This window comes from Cynocephalus volans, chromosome 14, assembly GCF_027409185.1.
Source record: "Cynocephalus volans isolate mCynVol1 chromosome 14, mCynVol1.pri, whole genome shotgun sequence".
Taxonomy (NCBI): Eukaryota; Metazoa; Chordata; class Mammalia; order Dermoptera; family Cynocephalidae; genus Cynocephalus; species Cynocephalus volans.
This window is the reverse complement of record NC_084473.1, coordinates 9,955,688-9,973,136: the sequence shown is the minus strand read 5'-3', so window position 1 is coordinate 9,973,136 and position 17,449 is coordinate 9,955,688. Positions and strand designations below refer to the sequence as shown.

At 42.2% G+C, this 17,449-nt stretch overlaps 1 protein-coding gene across 1 annotated transcript; it reads left to right on the top strand.

The window, feature by feature from the left end:
• The first annotated feature begins 2,851 nt into the window (after positions 1–2,851).
• Positions 2,852–3,233, top strand: LOC134363331 (ubiquitin-like protein 5). The gene has a single exon (XM_063078930.1). The coding sequence runs from the start codon at positions 2,900–2,902 to the stop codon at positions 3,119–3,121; it is 222 nt and encodes a 73-aa protein (XP_062935000.1). The 5' UTR covers positions 2,852–2,899; the 3' UTR covers positions 3,122–3,233.
• Positions 3,234–17,449: the final 14,216 nt, after the last annotated feature.

The window sequence follows — 17,449 nt, the reverse complement described above, 5'->3', positions numbered from 1 at the left end:
ATGTCTGTGATCATAAATATAAAGACAAGGCCAGTCAACACACCCAGCCATTCTGCTGCTCGTATTGTTGAAACATCCCCTTTATCCCAAAGGGACAAGTTAAGCGTGTTCACAATTTCAAAAATCTCTGCCAGTCTTACACTACTGACAACCACTGTTGTCACAGGAATACTTACCTTCTTGTTTAAAAAGAAAGAGGGTAACTAACTCATCTGCAGGTCTGACAGGTCTTTGAAGAATTTTGCCACGGATTTCCGACTTCTGGGTACTCACTGCTCATTCCAGATGAGGGTCGTGGTCCTACTGCACCTGCGTGGTCTTGTGTTTATAAATTTACGGCACCAGGACATTCTGCAGCAGGGTGTACACTCTGTCCTCACCTTTTGCTGCCTCTTCCTGCTGGTGGCACTGGTGGCACCTCATCTCCCAGTTCTTCCCTTATTCTTGTCAAAGTAACTGCTCCTTCAGTGCTCACATGGACCCAGTTTCACCACGTAATATTGTCTTACAAAAGAAATGACTTACTCCCTAGAATGCGGGCTCCCCATGCACGTCCCCATCAGCAGCCCCACAAGTAGTTCTTTCTGCTCTCGTTACCAAAACAGGACACAGCAATGATCATGAGCAGAGACGTGTTAGAAACAGCCAGCTTGGATCCAACAGCATAGCAAAGCTTCATGTGACAGACCTATGTGATTTGTTCCAAGGCTTGTTTCTTCTAATTTTCAGCAATGTTTTCTTCATCTTCCAACAGTATTTGCAACAATATTTGTCATTTGGTCTTTTGGTCATTTATCATGGCAGGATGATAGAAAACAGATAAGTATAAAGTATAACTTTAGGGAATGATAAATGCTGTGAAAATATATACACATACACACACACAGAGCAGAGTACATATATATAGGGTGACTGAGGTAGGGGAAAGTGAAAGGAATTTTTGTAGGGTCATCAAGGAGGCCTCTCTGAAGAAGGGCCAGTTAAGCAGAGATGGGAATGGAGTGAGAGCCCCACGAATATGGGGGAATACTGTTGACACTTTGGAGGTGAAAGGGCCCTGAGTCAGGACCTGGCCTGAGGTGTGTCTGTGGAACAGAAGGAAGCCAGTGTGGCTGGAAGGTAACAGGTAAGAGGCAAGGCCTCCAGGTCAGAGGGTTAGGCCAGGCTCATTGACAAAGTTCTCCTGGGCCCACAGGACTGACATTCAGCCAGTACACCCATCCTGACTGTACTATACATACATCAAATATACCCTGAAGGTCCCACCTCCTGGCACCATCATTAGCTCCCATCAGGGAAGAGAGGAGGGACTCCTGGTGAATCAGCTGGTGGGTGTGTGGGGACTACAGCTTTCACAGCACTGGGCTTAGAGACAGCCAGGGAGAGGCTGGGAAGCAGACCTTCCCAGGGGGGGCCCCAGCCAGGCCCCAGGCAGGCATTTGGGGCTCCATTGAGTAGTGGTTACTCCTGTGACAGGAGGGAGGCTGTGGAGGAAGGAAGGGACCAAGGAGGTGATTTGGGGCCTGCGGACACCAGAGTGCATGTGGCTCCCTCTCCTCACCGTGCTTGTTGAATTTCACCTCCATTGAAGGGGACAAGTTTATTAAACCCATCATATGCCTTTAAGCCAAGGGCATTAACAACATTAATTTTATTAATAAAGTGAGAGCTAATGCATATCTAACATTGTTTGAGCCAAGCACCATTCTAAATGTATTAACTCATTTGAATATTATAATCATCAGCATCACCCCATTTTACAGATGAAAAAACTGAACAAAGAGAGGCCATTTAAAATTTATGTAAGCGGCTGAACCAATGGTCAAAACCAAGTAGCCTGATGGGAAATGCGTGCACAGTTTTGGCCTCCATGCTATGACCCTCTCAGGAAAGATTGGGCTCTACCTAACTAAGCACGGCATTCCAGAAAAGACTTCTGTGGCTCAGCCAATAAGAAGGTGCTGAATATGTAACAACCTCAGAAAAAAATTTAATATAATTGCTCTTAGGTCACCAGAAGCTCAGGGATGATTCATTGCCATAAACAATATTGTTGCTATTAAGAAAAATTCTCTATTTTGAGACTACAAGTTACCAAGTGGCTATTGATTTAATGGGGAAGTTACTGGAAGAGTTTGATACATTTCCCTATACCAAATCATAGCTCCAATAGGGTCATCATTCAATTGGTGAGAATATATCAAATAAAGATCATACCAATAATTTCTGAAAACCAATAAATGACTTAGAATATTAGACCGATTTGTTGAATGCTGTATTATGACATATATTTTGTAAGCAGTTTTATTATACAGATAAATAGATATAGTTTGGTTCATTTAGAAAATAAAAGGAAATGTACTTAAAATTTTTGATTTATATAGAAACATTTATAGGTATGTATTCCTCTAACAGTTATTAATCTGGGTATTTTGAATATATTTATTCTGAGGCCATGTTTAGGTATTTTGATCTAATTCTGTGTGTTAAGAAGTCATTGAAGGATTTTGGACAGAGGAGTGATGTCGTCTAACTTACGCTTTGAAGTTGGATTTGGGCCAACCGTAGAGGATAAGGGTGGTATGAAAATGTCTAATTTGGAGGCTGTTACAGGAATCCTACCAGAGTTGGTGGTACTTGGTACTTGGAGTAGGGCACTGAGAAATAGCTGTATTTTGAAGGTGGTACCAACAACGGGCTGGGTGTAGACGTGAGAGAAATAGAGGAATCAAAGGTGACACATGGAGGTGAGTGGTGGAGCCCATTACTGAGATGGTAGGAGCAGGTGTGGGGGGGATCGAGATTTGGAACATGTTAAGTTGACACGACTATTAGAAAAGCAAGGGAGGTTGGAGGTTGTGGCGTCGGAAGACTTGAGGCTATTCGAGCTCCAACCAGGATGATCGAGGTTGTTTGCAACGACCGCCTGGGGAAGAAAGTCCGCGTTAAATGCAACACCGATGACACCATCGGGGACCTTAAGAAGCTCATCGCAGCCCAAACTGGCACCTGTTGGAACAAGATTGTCCTTAAGAAGTGGTACACGATTTTTAAGGACCACGTGTCTCTGGGGGACTATGAAATCCACGATGGGATGAACTTGGAACTTTATTACCAATAGAGCAGAATTCCTTCCCCCTGCCCTACCCTCCTCTCCCAGCCTCACCCTCCCACACTGGTAATGGATGCTTGTTTTTAAAAATTCATGTTAATAAAAACTTAGATGCTAAAAAAAAAAAAAAAAAAAGAAAAAAAAAAGAAAAGCAAGGGAGATGCTGAGTAGGAAGTCGGGCCCATGAGTCTGGAATTCCGAGGAGGTGCACTGGCTGACGGTGAAAATTCGGGAGTTGACAGTGTCTAGGATGATTTCAAGCCATGGGACGAAGTGAGGACACCCGGGGCATGACAGGAGACGGTAGATGCGAGAGGACAACTCAGGGCTGAGTCACGGGACACGGTAGCATTAGAAGTCAGGGAGGGCAGAACCATCTAGCAAAGATGATGGAGAAGGAGGGAGAGGCGGGGCCGTGTGGTGAGCAGAAGCCCCGTGAGGAACGAGGAACGTTTGGAGCAAGAAGAAACATCAAAGGCTCTTAAGAGTTTGGGGGAGCTCAGCATAGGACTGGGAGTGACTTCGATGGAGTGATTGGGATGAAGTGGAGCTGGGGTGGGTTGAAGGGGGTACAGGAGGAGGAAGAGAGTGGACAGTGACAACAGCACCCCAAAAGGAGGAGCAGAGACCGGGGCCATTGCTGGAGGGACATGTGGATGGAGGGGCCACAAGTGCAAACTAGCGCAGCATTTTGTATGCAACTGGAAATGAAACACTGGTTATGTGGGAGAGGGAGGCAAGAACAGCGGGAGCAAGTCCTTGAGTGGGTGAGAGGGACAGATGTGGCCCTGATGAGGCCACCCTGAGGGGTTGCATTATTCTCATGTGACCAGCTCATGGGAATTCAAGGAATGCGGCCACCATGCAGCCAGGCTGGGGCCTGTCTGCGGGGTGTGGGCCACCTTAGAGCGGGCCCCACTGCCTCCTTTTCGACCCTGATGCTGCCAGCATCCCAGGGCGTGGAGCCCAGGCCAACTCAGCTAAAATTTAGGTTCTACTGAGTGTGGAAATGGCTAAATACTATCTCAAGAAGGCAACAGGACAGAGACTTTGGAATCAAGACAGCAGATCTGAATCCTGGCCCTGCTACTTGCCTGCTAGCTATGTGACCTAGACAAGTTTCTGAGTCTCGATTTTCCCATCTGCAATATGCAAGTGATAACTTTATCAAACCACCTTATGAGGTTGTAAGGTACGAATGGGGTAATGAATATGCCAGAGCTTTGTCAAAACTTTTCAAGCTGAAAAGTGAGATACAAATGCACAAGTTGTCATCGGGCTTAGTTTACTGTATCATCCCCCCAATCATCCCATAAAACAGCTTTGCAGAAGAGGCATTTCTAAGGACAAATTCCTCTGCCACTCCTCTCTGTGTCTTAATTTTCCTAACTAGACTTCAAGTTTTTTTAAGATAAGGAGCAAGTTTGGCTCCCTGTAGGAGCCTCCCAATTTCACGACTGACATGAGTATATCACTTCAAGATCATCAGTTGAAAGGGAGGGGTAGATGATATTATCTACAAAGCTTTCTGGGAGACCATTAAGTGCTCATCACAAAGCACTGAAAGCAACCTCCATCCTTGACACTTGCCATGCATACGAGCCTCCTTCCTCCCTGGCTAACCCTCGATGTTCCTGCTGGAAAGAAGAAATTGTCAAGCGTATCCCCTATGAATGGACCCTCTGAGTGCTCCAAGGCCTGTGTGTGGCCTTGTCTGTCCATAAATGAAGCTGAAATCTCCTGTGGTTTGCATAGTCCTGGGGAAGGATAAAGAATGAATATTTGCTAGGCACACACACTGTGTCAGGCCCTGTACCAGGCCCATTACCCAAGTTCTCTCATAACTGAGCTGGGAGGTAATCATTCTCTAGTCATTAAACAGTAAAGGAAACTGCGGTGCCAAAGGTCAAATCAAGTCATAGAACCAGCAAGAAGCTGAGAGGGAACCTTGACTCAGTTCTGCCTGTTCCCTACGGCCTGCTCTTTCTGCTAACAGAGGAGAGCTTTGTAGAGGTTTCTCTAGTGAATGAATGAATGAGCGAATAAAATACTCTGGATGCAAAACCACATTGTCAAAGGACATCAGCAGCTGGAAGGTACAGCCCTAATTAAACAGAAGCAAAACAACCTTCTAAGATTCGTGTGAGCTTAAATAACTCAGGAGTTTCTCAGACTCTTGAGCGATAAGATCTCAGGCAAGTTGCAGAACTTGTTGAGGGCCGGTTTATCCATTTACAGTCTTGGGGCAAACATGGTCTTGCTCCTCTCTCCTTTCCAGGAAGGAGGGTTAACTGAAGTTGTGGCTCTGGCCATGAGTGTTAACGTCTTTGAAAGATGACTCTGGCTTGTGACTACCCTGTGGCCAGCACTGGCTGCCTAATTTGTGGGATGTAGTACAAAATTAAAATGAGGGGTCTCTTTTTCAAAAATAAGTTAGAATTTCAAGATGATGACGGCAGAAGGTTGAACCAAGCACAGGGTCCTTCTGAGTCCTAGGACTAGGGCTGGACACTTGTGGAGACAGTCCTACCTGTGGAAATTCATTTTGGAGAAGGGTGGAAAAGATAACAAAAGAAAGAGATTGGAGGGACATTTTGGGAGCACCAAAAATATGACAAATAACTAAAATAGACCTGGAGATCAGGTTCTGGTTTCTTGAAATACACAACGTCAGAACAGAAAGAGTATTTAAAATTTGCCCAGTACTATTCTTCCATTTTACAGGTGGGGAAGTTGAGACCCAGACTGAGGCAGTGTCTGGAGTTGTGGGGAACCCTGGAGAAGGCAAACGTTCTCCGATCCCATGCAGGCTCCTTATCACTGAGACAGGGAAGGTCAGATCAAATAGATGCATTCTTTTTTTTTTCTGCCCACCCCCAACTAAAATAACAGTAAAATAAAAAGGAATAAGTCCACAAGGACCAAGGAAATGGGAGAGGAGGCAATGCTGATTGAAGGGGAGTTTGAGAGTGCAGCAGAGGGGAGCATAGGTCTCAAAACAGGGTAACTGGTGAAAATCGGAATACTGCAGCTTATCTCCCTTTCTAGAATGCCAGCACCTGCCGCAAGTCTTATACCCCCCTCCCCCAGGCAGATTAGTCTTCTCTGGAGTAGAACACAGACACTGCCATTTGGGATTCTTTACAATGGTGACAAGCCCATCTGAAGCTTCATTCTACTAGGCTGAAGCCCACTAAGGCCCAAGTCTGACTATGGGCAAAGAGCTTGCAGGCTGTAGGCATAAGAGCCATTGGCCAGCCACCTCCAGATGCTGGGGGAAAGCTTCTAACTTGAAAGACAGAAACAAAACAAATCAAATACACACACACACTCATAAATAAATGGAAAAAATAATTTGGAGAGACGAGAGACAACTTAAAACTAACGATTTCCCCCAAAACGGTAGAGATGACATTGTATCCATGAAACAAGAACCAGAAAACTTTAAAAACAATCCTGAAAACAAGGAAAATCTCTCTAAAGTTAAGGATATGAGAGCCAAAACAAAACTCTAATACAAAAAAATAAATTTAGAGAAATTTCCAAAAGATAGAACAAAAAGATCAAAAGATAGAAAATTGCGGAGAAGAGATAACACAAAGCAAGAGGATGAGTCTGAGGAGTTCAAAGTCCCCTACTAGAAACGCCAGAAAGAGGGAAAAGGGGATAAAATTATCAAGGAAATAATAGAAGAAAATTTCCCAGAAGTAAAGCATGAGTTTTCAAATCAAAAGGGAATGAAAAGGAGCCAGGGTCAGATACACCACTGTGAAATTTTAGGATATTTGGGATACAGGGGAGATACTATAAACTTACAAGGAGAAAAGAGAATCAGAAGTCAACAGACCTCTCAACAAAACCACTAGAATCTAGTAGATGAGGGACAAGGGCCTTCGATATTCTAATTTCAATTTTTGCAATGATGAATTTGCTAAGTAGCCTGACTTGATTACTACACATTGAATACATGTATTGAAGTATAACTCTGTACTCCATAAATATGTACAATCAATACATTTCAGTTAAAAAAAAAAAAAGCAAGTTCAATAGGGGTTCCCAGATACAGATTGAAAAAAGATATATTTGATGTGATTTTTGAAAGATGCATTGTGGGCTGCTGTATTGCAATTAAATAAACTGTTCTCTAAACTGAGGGAAAAAAATCTAATTTACATCCTACACTTCTATATTCAGCCAACTCATCGATCAAATGAGGGGAGAATAAGTTATTTTCAGACAGACAAGAATGAAAGTAATTTACTTCTCTTGTACCCATCCTTAGTGAGCTACTGGGGTAATGACCCAGCAAAATAAGGGAGTAACCAAAGGAAAACATGGTACCGGGAAGGAAACCTACGAGGCAACCAAAATCCCCAGGATGTGGTGAGCAGATTCTGGGATGACACCCGCCCAGCAACCACACAGCTCTGAGAAGGAGGTTGGAACTTGCTATTTTTTTTTTTTAACTGAAATGTATTGATTGTACATATTTATGGAGTACAGAGTTACATTTCAATACATGTATACAATGTGTAGTAATCAAGTCAGGCTACTTAGCAAATTCATCATTGCAAAAATTGAAATCAGAATATCGAAGGCCCTTGTCCCTTGTCTACTAGATTCTAGTGGTTTTATTGAGAGGTCTGTTGACTTCTGATTCTCTTTTCTCCTTGTAAGTTTATAGTATCTCCTCTGTATCCCAAATATTCTAAAATTTCTCATTCCAGAAATGAAAGGAACGCAACATGTTTGAGATTATGGGAAACGTTACTGTTACAGTTGAGGCAGACTTAGTGGGGCATTAGGAAAAGTTAATGTAGAAAATAAGACAAATGGGAACAAAGAAGTAAATGAAGAACTCCAGTAAAAGTGAAGGACTGAACAAGCAAGGTGTTACAATGTTAATGGTTCTCTGGTAAATGACATTTGCATACTCATAATAAAGTATATCCTGTCTATTGGTATAACTAAAATTGTTTTATAACCATGTTGGTGGGGATAGGAAGTGGGGGAGTATGGGAGATCTGAGTCCTCATTTGTTATTTTGGGAACTCATTAATAGTGTCTCAAATGCAAATTAATATATTAAGAAACAGGTATAGCTCTAGTCCTGTGGTTTTAACTATCATCTGTTAGACTTGCAAGTTTAAGATGGTGAGGGATGTTCCCACTACTTTTTTCTCTCAAAAATCATCCTAAAATAACAAAAAGAAAACAAGAAACACACACTCTATCCTTGACACTAGCAGAAATTGAGATTCGGAAGCAGTAATTTTTCTAGCATTGAGGCTAGAAAAATTACAAAAAAGAGGAAAAAGATGAAATCAAATGCCAGTATGAGTATAATTAATTTACAATAATTTACCAATTTTAGGGGTGCAATGATGAGTTTTGACATATACATATAGTAGTGCAACCACTACCAAAACGTGATGTAGAACATTGCAGTCAATCCCATTCCCAGTCTTCGAACTCCTAGCCACCAGTGATCTGCTAACAGTCACCAAAGGTTTGCCTTTTCTAGAACTTCATCTAAATGGATGCATACAGTATGTTGTATTCTATATCTCTTTTTATTTTCATTTAGTAATCCTTTTGCAATTCATCCTTGTTGCTGTATGTGTCAGTAGTTCATGCCTATTAATTGCTGAGTAGTATTCCATGTAGGCATAGATTTTTCTTTATCCATTTATCGATGGATGGACATTTGGGTTGCTTCCAGTTTTTGGCTACTCTGACCAAAGCTGCTATGAATATCCATGTATGAAACTTTGTGTCGACATATATTTTCACTACACTTGAGAAAATATCCACAAGTGGAATTTCTGAGTCTTATGGTAAGTGAACAGTTACCTTTATAAATAGATGCTGAATTGTTTTCCAAAGTGATTGTACAGTTTTGCATCCAGCAGTGTATGAGAGTTCCAGTTGCTCCACATTCTAGACATCTTTTGGCATTGTTGATTTTTTGTAGTGGTGTCCCTCTTTGGTTTAAATTTACATGTCCCCAATTACTAATTAAGTTTAACATATTTTCATGTGATTATTTGGCATCTGTATTTTTTTTTTTTATAAAATGCCTTCTTGACTCTTTTGCCCAATTTTAACTGTCATTATTATTGAGTTGTGAAAATTCTTTATATATTCTGGATACATGTCCTTTGTTGGATATTGTTTTGCAAACATAGTCTCCCAGTCTGTGGCTCGACTTTTCATATTCCTAATGGTGCTTTCAAAGAGCAGACATTTTTAATTTTGATGAAGTCTAAGTTGTTGATTGTGTTCTTTTGTAGTGTTTGCTTTTTGTATCATATTTTAAAAATCTTTGCATAGCCCAAGATCATTAAGATTTTCTCCTGGTTTTTTTTAGAAGGTTTATAGTTTTAGTTCTTACATTTATGTCCATGATCTACTTCAAGTTAATTTTTTAATATGGTGTGAGATAAAGGTTAAGATTCCTTTTCATATAACCAACCAATTATTTCAGCACCTTTTATTGAGAAGATTATCCTTTCCTCCATTATTGTCTTGGCATCTTTGCTGAAAATCAATATATGTGTGGCTTTATTTCTGGACTTTTTATTCTGTTCCATTGATCTACATGTCAATCTTTAGTTGAATACCAAGTATTCAACTTAATACTTGCTTAATATTAGCTTTATAGTCTTGAAACCAGATAGTGTAAGTCCTTCAACTTTGTTTCCCTTCAAAATTGCTTTGGCTATTCTATGTATAACTTTTTAATGCACTTATTAACTTCTTTTTTAAAAGCCCTGCTAAGATTTTGAATATCATTGTGTTGAATCTACAGATCAATCTGGGGGGAGAATTGGCATTTTAACAATACTGAGTTTTCCAATCCATGAGTATGGTATAGCTCACCATTTATAGTCATCTTCTTTAATTTCTCTTAGTAATGTTTCATATTAAGGTATTTGTTAAATTTATACCTATTTCATAAATGTGTGTGTGTGTGTGTGTGTGTGTGTGTGTGTGTGTAAGAGATAGAGTTTCCTTTATGTTCCCAAAGTTGAGCAAAAGAAAATTGGTTAATCAAGGATTGTGGTTAGTTGAATTTCAGTTAAGTAAGATTTTACTGTATTTGGCACTCACACTAATAGCTCTGATTATGTCATACCCCATGTTCAAAAACCTTCATTGGGAAATAATTATGGGATGTACTCAAAGAACATAGTATCAATTTACAAAGGGAAAAATTGGAAACAACTGAACAGGCTGGTTCAATAAATGATGCCATATTCTTACAGTGCAGCCATAAAAATGACATTATGCAACAGTGGTTTTCAGAATGGAGTCAGGATGTCTTACAGGGTCAGGCAGGCGTCAGGGCCCCTGCTCATGTTCTGTTCACAGGAGCTCTATTTTTATCCATTTTGTCTTTTGAGGTTCTTGGCAGGAACAGAGTTCCAGAGTTTCAGTACAGAAAATGTTTAAAAACCATCTTTGAAAAGAATTTTTAATGATTAAGAACAATGCTAGTGAAATTATAAGCAAATTAGAAAAGAGTATGTGTGTGTGTGTGTTTTTTTAAAGAATGCATGTTTTATGTCCCTGTTTGGGGAAGAAAGAAGAATATATGTATAGAATAAAAGCAGAAGGCTATCCATGTATTAGAATGTTAATAGCAATTATTTCCAAGCAGTTGGATTATAAATTATTTCTAAATGTTTGTTTTCATTTGTATTTTTAAAAATATGTACAATGTAACACGTATTATTATTCTCTAATGAGAATAGAATAAACTAGAATTTCTTAGCATGTTATTCAAGGCTCTGACATAAAATGTCTTTCTAGACTCCTTGCTAAACCTCAATTCATCACAGAGTCACAAGTTCTAGCCTCAAAGAATTACTCACTGCTTCCTGCATACGCCCTGTGTTTCCTCGTCTCCACACCTTTTCATGGGCTATGTCCTTAGTCCAGAATTCCCTAATCATGTACCACCACTTCCTACTGGAATTCAACCATTCAAAATATATATGGTAATATTTAAGTTAAAGCAAAAAACAGAATTCAAAACTATATAAAGAGTATGGTTTCAAACAGTTTTTTAAAAATCGGAAGGAACAATGTAAATTATTTATTTTTTGGTGAATGGCCTTTACTTAGGGGGATTCAAACCCTTGACCTTGGTGTTACCAAGGCTGCATACTAACCAGCTGAGCTAACCAGCCGGCCCTTTGTCAACAATAGTGGTAGCACCTGTATACTGGGATTATAAGGATCTTGTTTACTTGTTCATTTTTTACATTTTATTATACTTTCCAAGTCTTCTACCATGACCTCTTAAAATAGTAAAAAAAAAAAAATTTATAGCCATTTTAAGACCTACGTCAAATGCTAACACCTCCAAAAAAGACTTTCATAAAAAAATCATAATTTTTAAAACTTTTCTAGCTTATGCCTCATAACAATTTAATTATATATTGCATCATATTGTACAAAGAGCCCTGAATCTGGAGTTAGAAGACCAGGGGTAAATCCTGACCTCTCCTCTTGCTTGCCTGTAACTGGGCAAATCATTTTACCTCTCTGAATTTCAGATTCCTCACAAGGCTGTAGCAAGGATTAACTGAGACAATGTGAACATGCTCTGTAAAGTGTAAAGAGCCATTCGATTGTATGCGACACTCAACAAATAAATAACTGTTGATTTAAATCTTTTAGCAGTTCTGAAAGTAGAGCAAAAATCTCCTTATACCCTGAAATATTACCAATAGCCCTGGGATTTAATAAAGGCCTGTGCTTCAGAGAGTCTACGATTTTCATCAAGGTTTGGTTTTCCTTTGCTGTTCCCAGAACTTGTGGCCTTAATAAGCCGTCTAGCCACCAGCTCAGTAATCAGTGGGCTCCGGCACAGCCTGGGGATGCTCTTCAGTCTTATTAAAAACAGAAAATTATAGGCCAGAGGAACTCTTACACTGATGGTGGCTCTGGAGCCCTGGGCAGGGCCCATTCATTCCCCACCTCTAAACAAGATGACGCCCAGAACAGAACCAGCTGGCGAGTCTGCCCGGCCATGGCCTTTATCAGCTGAATAGACTCCAGGATAGACAAAGGGGGCAGCCGGCCACCCCTCTCATTCCTCAGAGGGGATGCTGAAGCCCCAGGAGGGGAAGTGACTTGCCAAAGGCACGTGCTAGTTAGTGACAAATGGTTAGCACTAAAGCCAGAGCTTCCCCGAGTGTTGTTCAGTGCAGCTGAGATTGCCTTGAGGAGGCAGGAATTCCTGCTCTGCTCCATACACCTCAGCACCAAGCACAGCCTGGCCACAGCCAGTCCTCTTCAGTGTTTGCCAAACACAACTGTGCATGGAGAGACATCAGCTATGTCACTTTCCTTGAAACCCAACTACTGCCCCAGAAGAGATTATTTTCAGACTAAGAAAGACCCCACCGCTTGTCCAGGAGCAGGGCTATAAAGTGATTTACAAACATTGGCCACCGTGGTTCTACTACAAGTGTAAGAAATGGTGAAAATCACCACGATGAGAACCAAGCAAAGTGCCCAGACCAAGTGACCGAAGACACACTCAACAGAGGGAAGGAAAGACTGGGGTGGACTCCAGTGCCACCAGAGCTTCCAGATTATTTTTAAACACAGAAATCCTTACTTTTAAAGAAGTCTCTGGATTTTGAAATCTGACTCAAGATGTTTTAGAACAGTGTGACACCAAACAAAATAAGTCTGACCACAGTGGCAAGTGTGTCTGCCACCTCCAGGATGCACACTTGTCTGACCAGTGGCAAGTGAATCTGGGCTTCCAGGGTCAGGGCTCTTTGGTTTGGAGAAAAGACCCTTTGAATGTAGATCACTACCAGCTGGGTGACCACATCATCTGTCTAAGCTTCAGATTGCTCATGGGCAAGTTAGAAACCATTATACCTACCCCATGGGGTTGTGGAAAGCGTTAAATGGGTAATGTGGGGAAAAAGTTCTTCATAAATTGTAAATTAATGTGCCAAGTGTTAATATACACATAACAATATTAATATGTAACATAAGCTCTTTAAGCCACCACGGTTAGGTGATTCTGGGTTTAAGACACATAACCCCAGAAATTAACTCCTTGAACTACATTCAAGACTCTAAACAGGAATACTTGGAGGGCTAAACATTTGTGAGCTCAGAATGAACACATCCAGATTGCAGCCTGCACATATTAGAGTTTTCATACCAAGGACAAGGTGTGGTAGAAAGAGAACAGAACTGCAAACCAGGATTCCAATCCCAATGTTGCCACCACGGGGCCATGTGTCCCCGGGTAAGTTCTTTCTTTGCTCAGGGCCTCAGATTCTCTGTGAATAATATGAGTACCTTGGACCAGCCTCCTTCCAGCTCCAAAGTTGTCAGATCTTAGCCTCTGTATGAGTCCTGTTTCAAAGTAAACAGGGCTGCAGCAACAGATGCCAACCCACCTCCTCTGGCAGTCCATCCTGGCATTTCTGGGAAGCAGGAAAGAGAGGAATCTGATTACTTGGCCAACATCTTCCCACCCTGACTTATGCCAGCTCAGCTTCCCAGTGCCCAGCCTGTGTCGAGGTCCAGAGTCCAAGCTCTCAACCCCTCATGGCTCCCCGTCCCCAGCTGTCTGAAGGAGCAGGGAGTTCTCTCCAGGAGCAGCGTTCTGATGCTGTGACTTCACCTGTGACTTCAATCTGGGATCCCGTAGCAGCGCTCTTAGGTTTGCTCTCATGATCTTACCCTGTCTCCTTCTAACCGTCTGGCACGAACTGACTCCCCTCTGCGTGACCCTGGGCAAGCCCTTTAGCCTCGCCAATCTGGCTCCCTGGTCTCTGAAGGGAGAGGCACTCAATAGCTACTGGTGCCCCGCAGGTGGACACCCCGTGCTCCCATGTGTGCTGGGGCGTCCCCCTAGGACCAAACCCTGTGTGAAGAGCAGGATCTAGGTTGGCCCCAAGTCAAGTGGGCCCTTGAGGACCCACGGGCCTATGTTCTAGAAATTTCAAAAAGCCCCATATTCACAAATACCAGTAGCGCATAAAATTTCCCCTACCAACAAATGCCAAACGCTAAAGCTGAAACCATGTAAGGGACTCCTCGGATCTTCAGCGGGCACAGCGTTGCACTGAGGAGCTGCTGGAGGCCCCAGTGCCGCATGAGATGGGGTCATGCCTGGTCTGGTATCACTCAAGTCCTGGCCCTGCACCCAGCCACCCAAAGGTGTTTCAGGAAAATTGCCATGAGTAGTGACTTCCAAGGTGGCTCCTGTGAAACCAACACTCCGAGCAGAAAATTCTCTGAAGTCAGGTACCCACCTGGGGGCGTTGGGGCCCCAGAGCATGAAGATTCTCATTCCTAGCAGCCAGGAAGCTTTTGTCAATATTTCTTGCACTGTCAAGTGTCACGTCTTTGAACTCTTCCCAGGAAAATGCTGCAAGTGGCGGAAAAGGGTTTATGGGTCCCTCCCTGTTGCCATGTGAACCACGTGACCCTACAGAGTGTGTTTCTTTCCCCGCACATGGGAGGGAGGGGATGGACGGCAGGAGAAAACAGATGTGCATGACAGCCTGTCTTTTATCCTGGCAGGAAAGGGAGATGTCCAAAGATCAAAAACCAAACGTGAGATCTGGCGCTCTCGTAATTTAATTCAGTTCCGTTTGACAAATATTTATTGACTGTCTTCTGTCTGCACGACACTGTGCAAAGTACCCCCGTGGGAGCCACCTCAGTAAACCTCTGAATGGAAAAGCAGCTGGAACTTACTGGCCACCTCTTCTGGTGCCAGTAATTCGTCAGATGCTTTTTCACATTTGACTATTTATTTTCGTCATCACACAACCTTAAGAGGCTGATGAAGATCATTTCTACTTCTCAGAATGAGAAAACTAAGGCTGGACAGGGGAAAGCAACGTAACACCCCTAGTAAAATGGTTTATCCAGATTTTTGATCCATTTCTATGTGTCTCCAAAGCCTGGGAATGAGTGAAAAGGGAAAAGTAACATTCTGTAAGCACAGAAGAAAACACCAGAAGGAGACACATGGGAATGTTCACGATGCTTGGGTGGTGCAGCTACAACAATGCTTGTGTGTCCCTTTGTGCTTTTCCATCTTCCAACTTTTCCCTTTCCCTGGACGTCACGTATAAAGGACAGCATTAGCCACGTTCCTCAGCCCACGGTGCACAGCCACCGCTGGTCGTTAAAAGGCTCCTCTCTTGCTTCCTTTAAATAACTATTTAATTCCCTTTATCTCCATTCCCCACTCCCGCTTCTCTCTCCCCTCCTACAAGACAATTACTCTAATGTGTTAGATGTGTTTCATTTTGTCTGTGCTCTTGGAAAACATGTGTTGTTTTGTGTGTGTACATATGTGTGTGTGTATCAGTTTCTCCAAGGAGCCCTGGTCCCTTTTAGTGGGGAATGATATTTCAAACCCAAGATCTGGACCATAGATGTGCTCGTGGCTGCTGAGGTGAAGTTTGATTCCAGACCCTTTCAGCAGCTGAGCCTGGAAATGGGATTTTTAAAAAGCATGAGTCTTTCTGATACCTCTCATCTCAATCCAACACCACAGGGTTTTTCCTTTCTGTTATGAGTTGAACTGTGTCCCCTCTAAAGATGCTAAAGTTCTAACCCCTACTAGCTGTGAATGTGACTTTGTTTGGAAATTGGGTCCTTGCAGATGTAATTAGTTAAGATGAGGTCACTAGGGTGGACTCTAACCCGATATAACCGTGTCTTTATAAAAAGGGGCTATTTGGACACAGAGACAGACGCAGGAGAACGCCACGCGAAGATGAACCAGAGATGGGGGTGATGATTTCTTTCTTCATCTGTGATTGTTATTCATGTGATGTATGGTTTAATTTATTTGTTTTGGCTTTATTCAGCTTTAGGGGTTACCTCCCGTACATACCAATTGAATTCCATTTACTGAATATGTGACACATTAACAAGATTCCAAAAGTGTCAAAACTATGAAAAAGGTGCAGTCAGAGAAGTATTATTCCCTCTCCTTTTCCTTCCATTCCATTTCCACTTGCCTCTGTAGATAATTAATTTCAATAGTTTCTAGTTTACCTTTCCTGTGCTTCTTTTTGCAAAAATAAGCAGATTTGTACATATTTCCTTATTTCTCTTTCTTACCCCAAAGGTACCATGCCATGTGTGTACATTATTTTTACGGCTTAATGACATATTCTGAAATCATTCCCTAACAGTTTCTAGAGCCCGTCCTCGTTCTTTTTTACAGCTGCCTTCTCGAGTCAATAGGGTTATTTTAGAGGCATGAAGAGAAATCCAGTGCAAGTCTGCCACCTTTGTAACAATGACAAGATCTTAATATTCTTTTCCCAAACATTGTTGATGGAGTTTGGATGTGTTGTCCCCACCAAAACTCATCTGGAAATCTGATCCCCAATGTGGCAGTGTTGGGAGCTGTTTGAGTCATGGGGGTGGATCCCTTATGAATGGATTAATGCTCTCCCTGGCGGAGGGGGGGTTCCTGAGTGAGTTCTCGCTCTATTAGTTCCCGCAAGAGCAGGTTGTTTATAGGACCCTGGCACCTCCTCTCTCTCTTGCTTCCTCTCGCCATGTGATCTCCTTGTACCTGCCAGCTGCCTGCCACTTTCCACCATGAGTAGAAGCAGCCTGAGGCCCGTGCCAGATGCAGCTGTCCCAGAATCATAAGCCAAATAAACCTCTTTCCTTTATAAATTACCCAGTCTCAGGTATTTCTGTTATAGCAACACAAACGGACTAATACAATTGTTACTGAAACATAAAAACTCTCTTTCCTTCCTTCCTTCCCTCCTTCCTTCTTTCCTTCTCCTTTTCTTCTTTCTACCTCAAATACTCTTGGTAGATAGCAGTCTACTTCTTGCCCAGGTGTCCTGGGTGGGGGCAGCTCCCTCCATCCAGATTCAGGGATCAAGGCTCCTCCCATCCTCTTGCCCACCATCCTCTGTGGTCTCATCACCACCTACATCCAGCTGGGAGAAGAGCGAAGGAGACTGTGAAGGAGGCATGCTCATTTTAAAACATCGAAGTGCACAAATCATGAGTATATAATGTGTGAAACTTTTACAAAGTGAACACCTCCATCTAAATCCCTCCTGTGTTAAGAAATAGAACACTACGATATTCTCATCCCCAGAAGGCTCCTTGGACTCCCTCCCAGTCCTTACCACCTAAAGGTAGCCACTCTTCTGACTTCTATTACCGTAGGTTAGTTGTGTTTTGTTTTTGAACTTTATATAAATGTAATCACAGGATGTATACATTAATGTCTGGTTTCTTTGACTCCACTTTATGGAGTCTCTTTATGTCTGTGAGAGTCAGGTTATTGTGTGT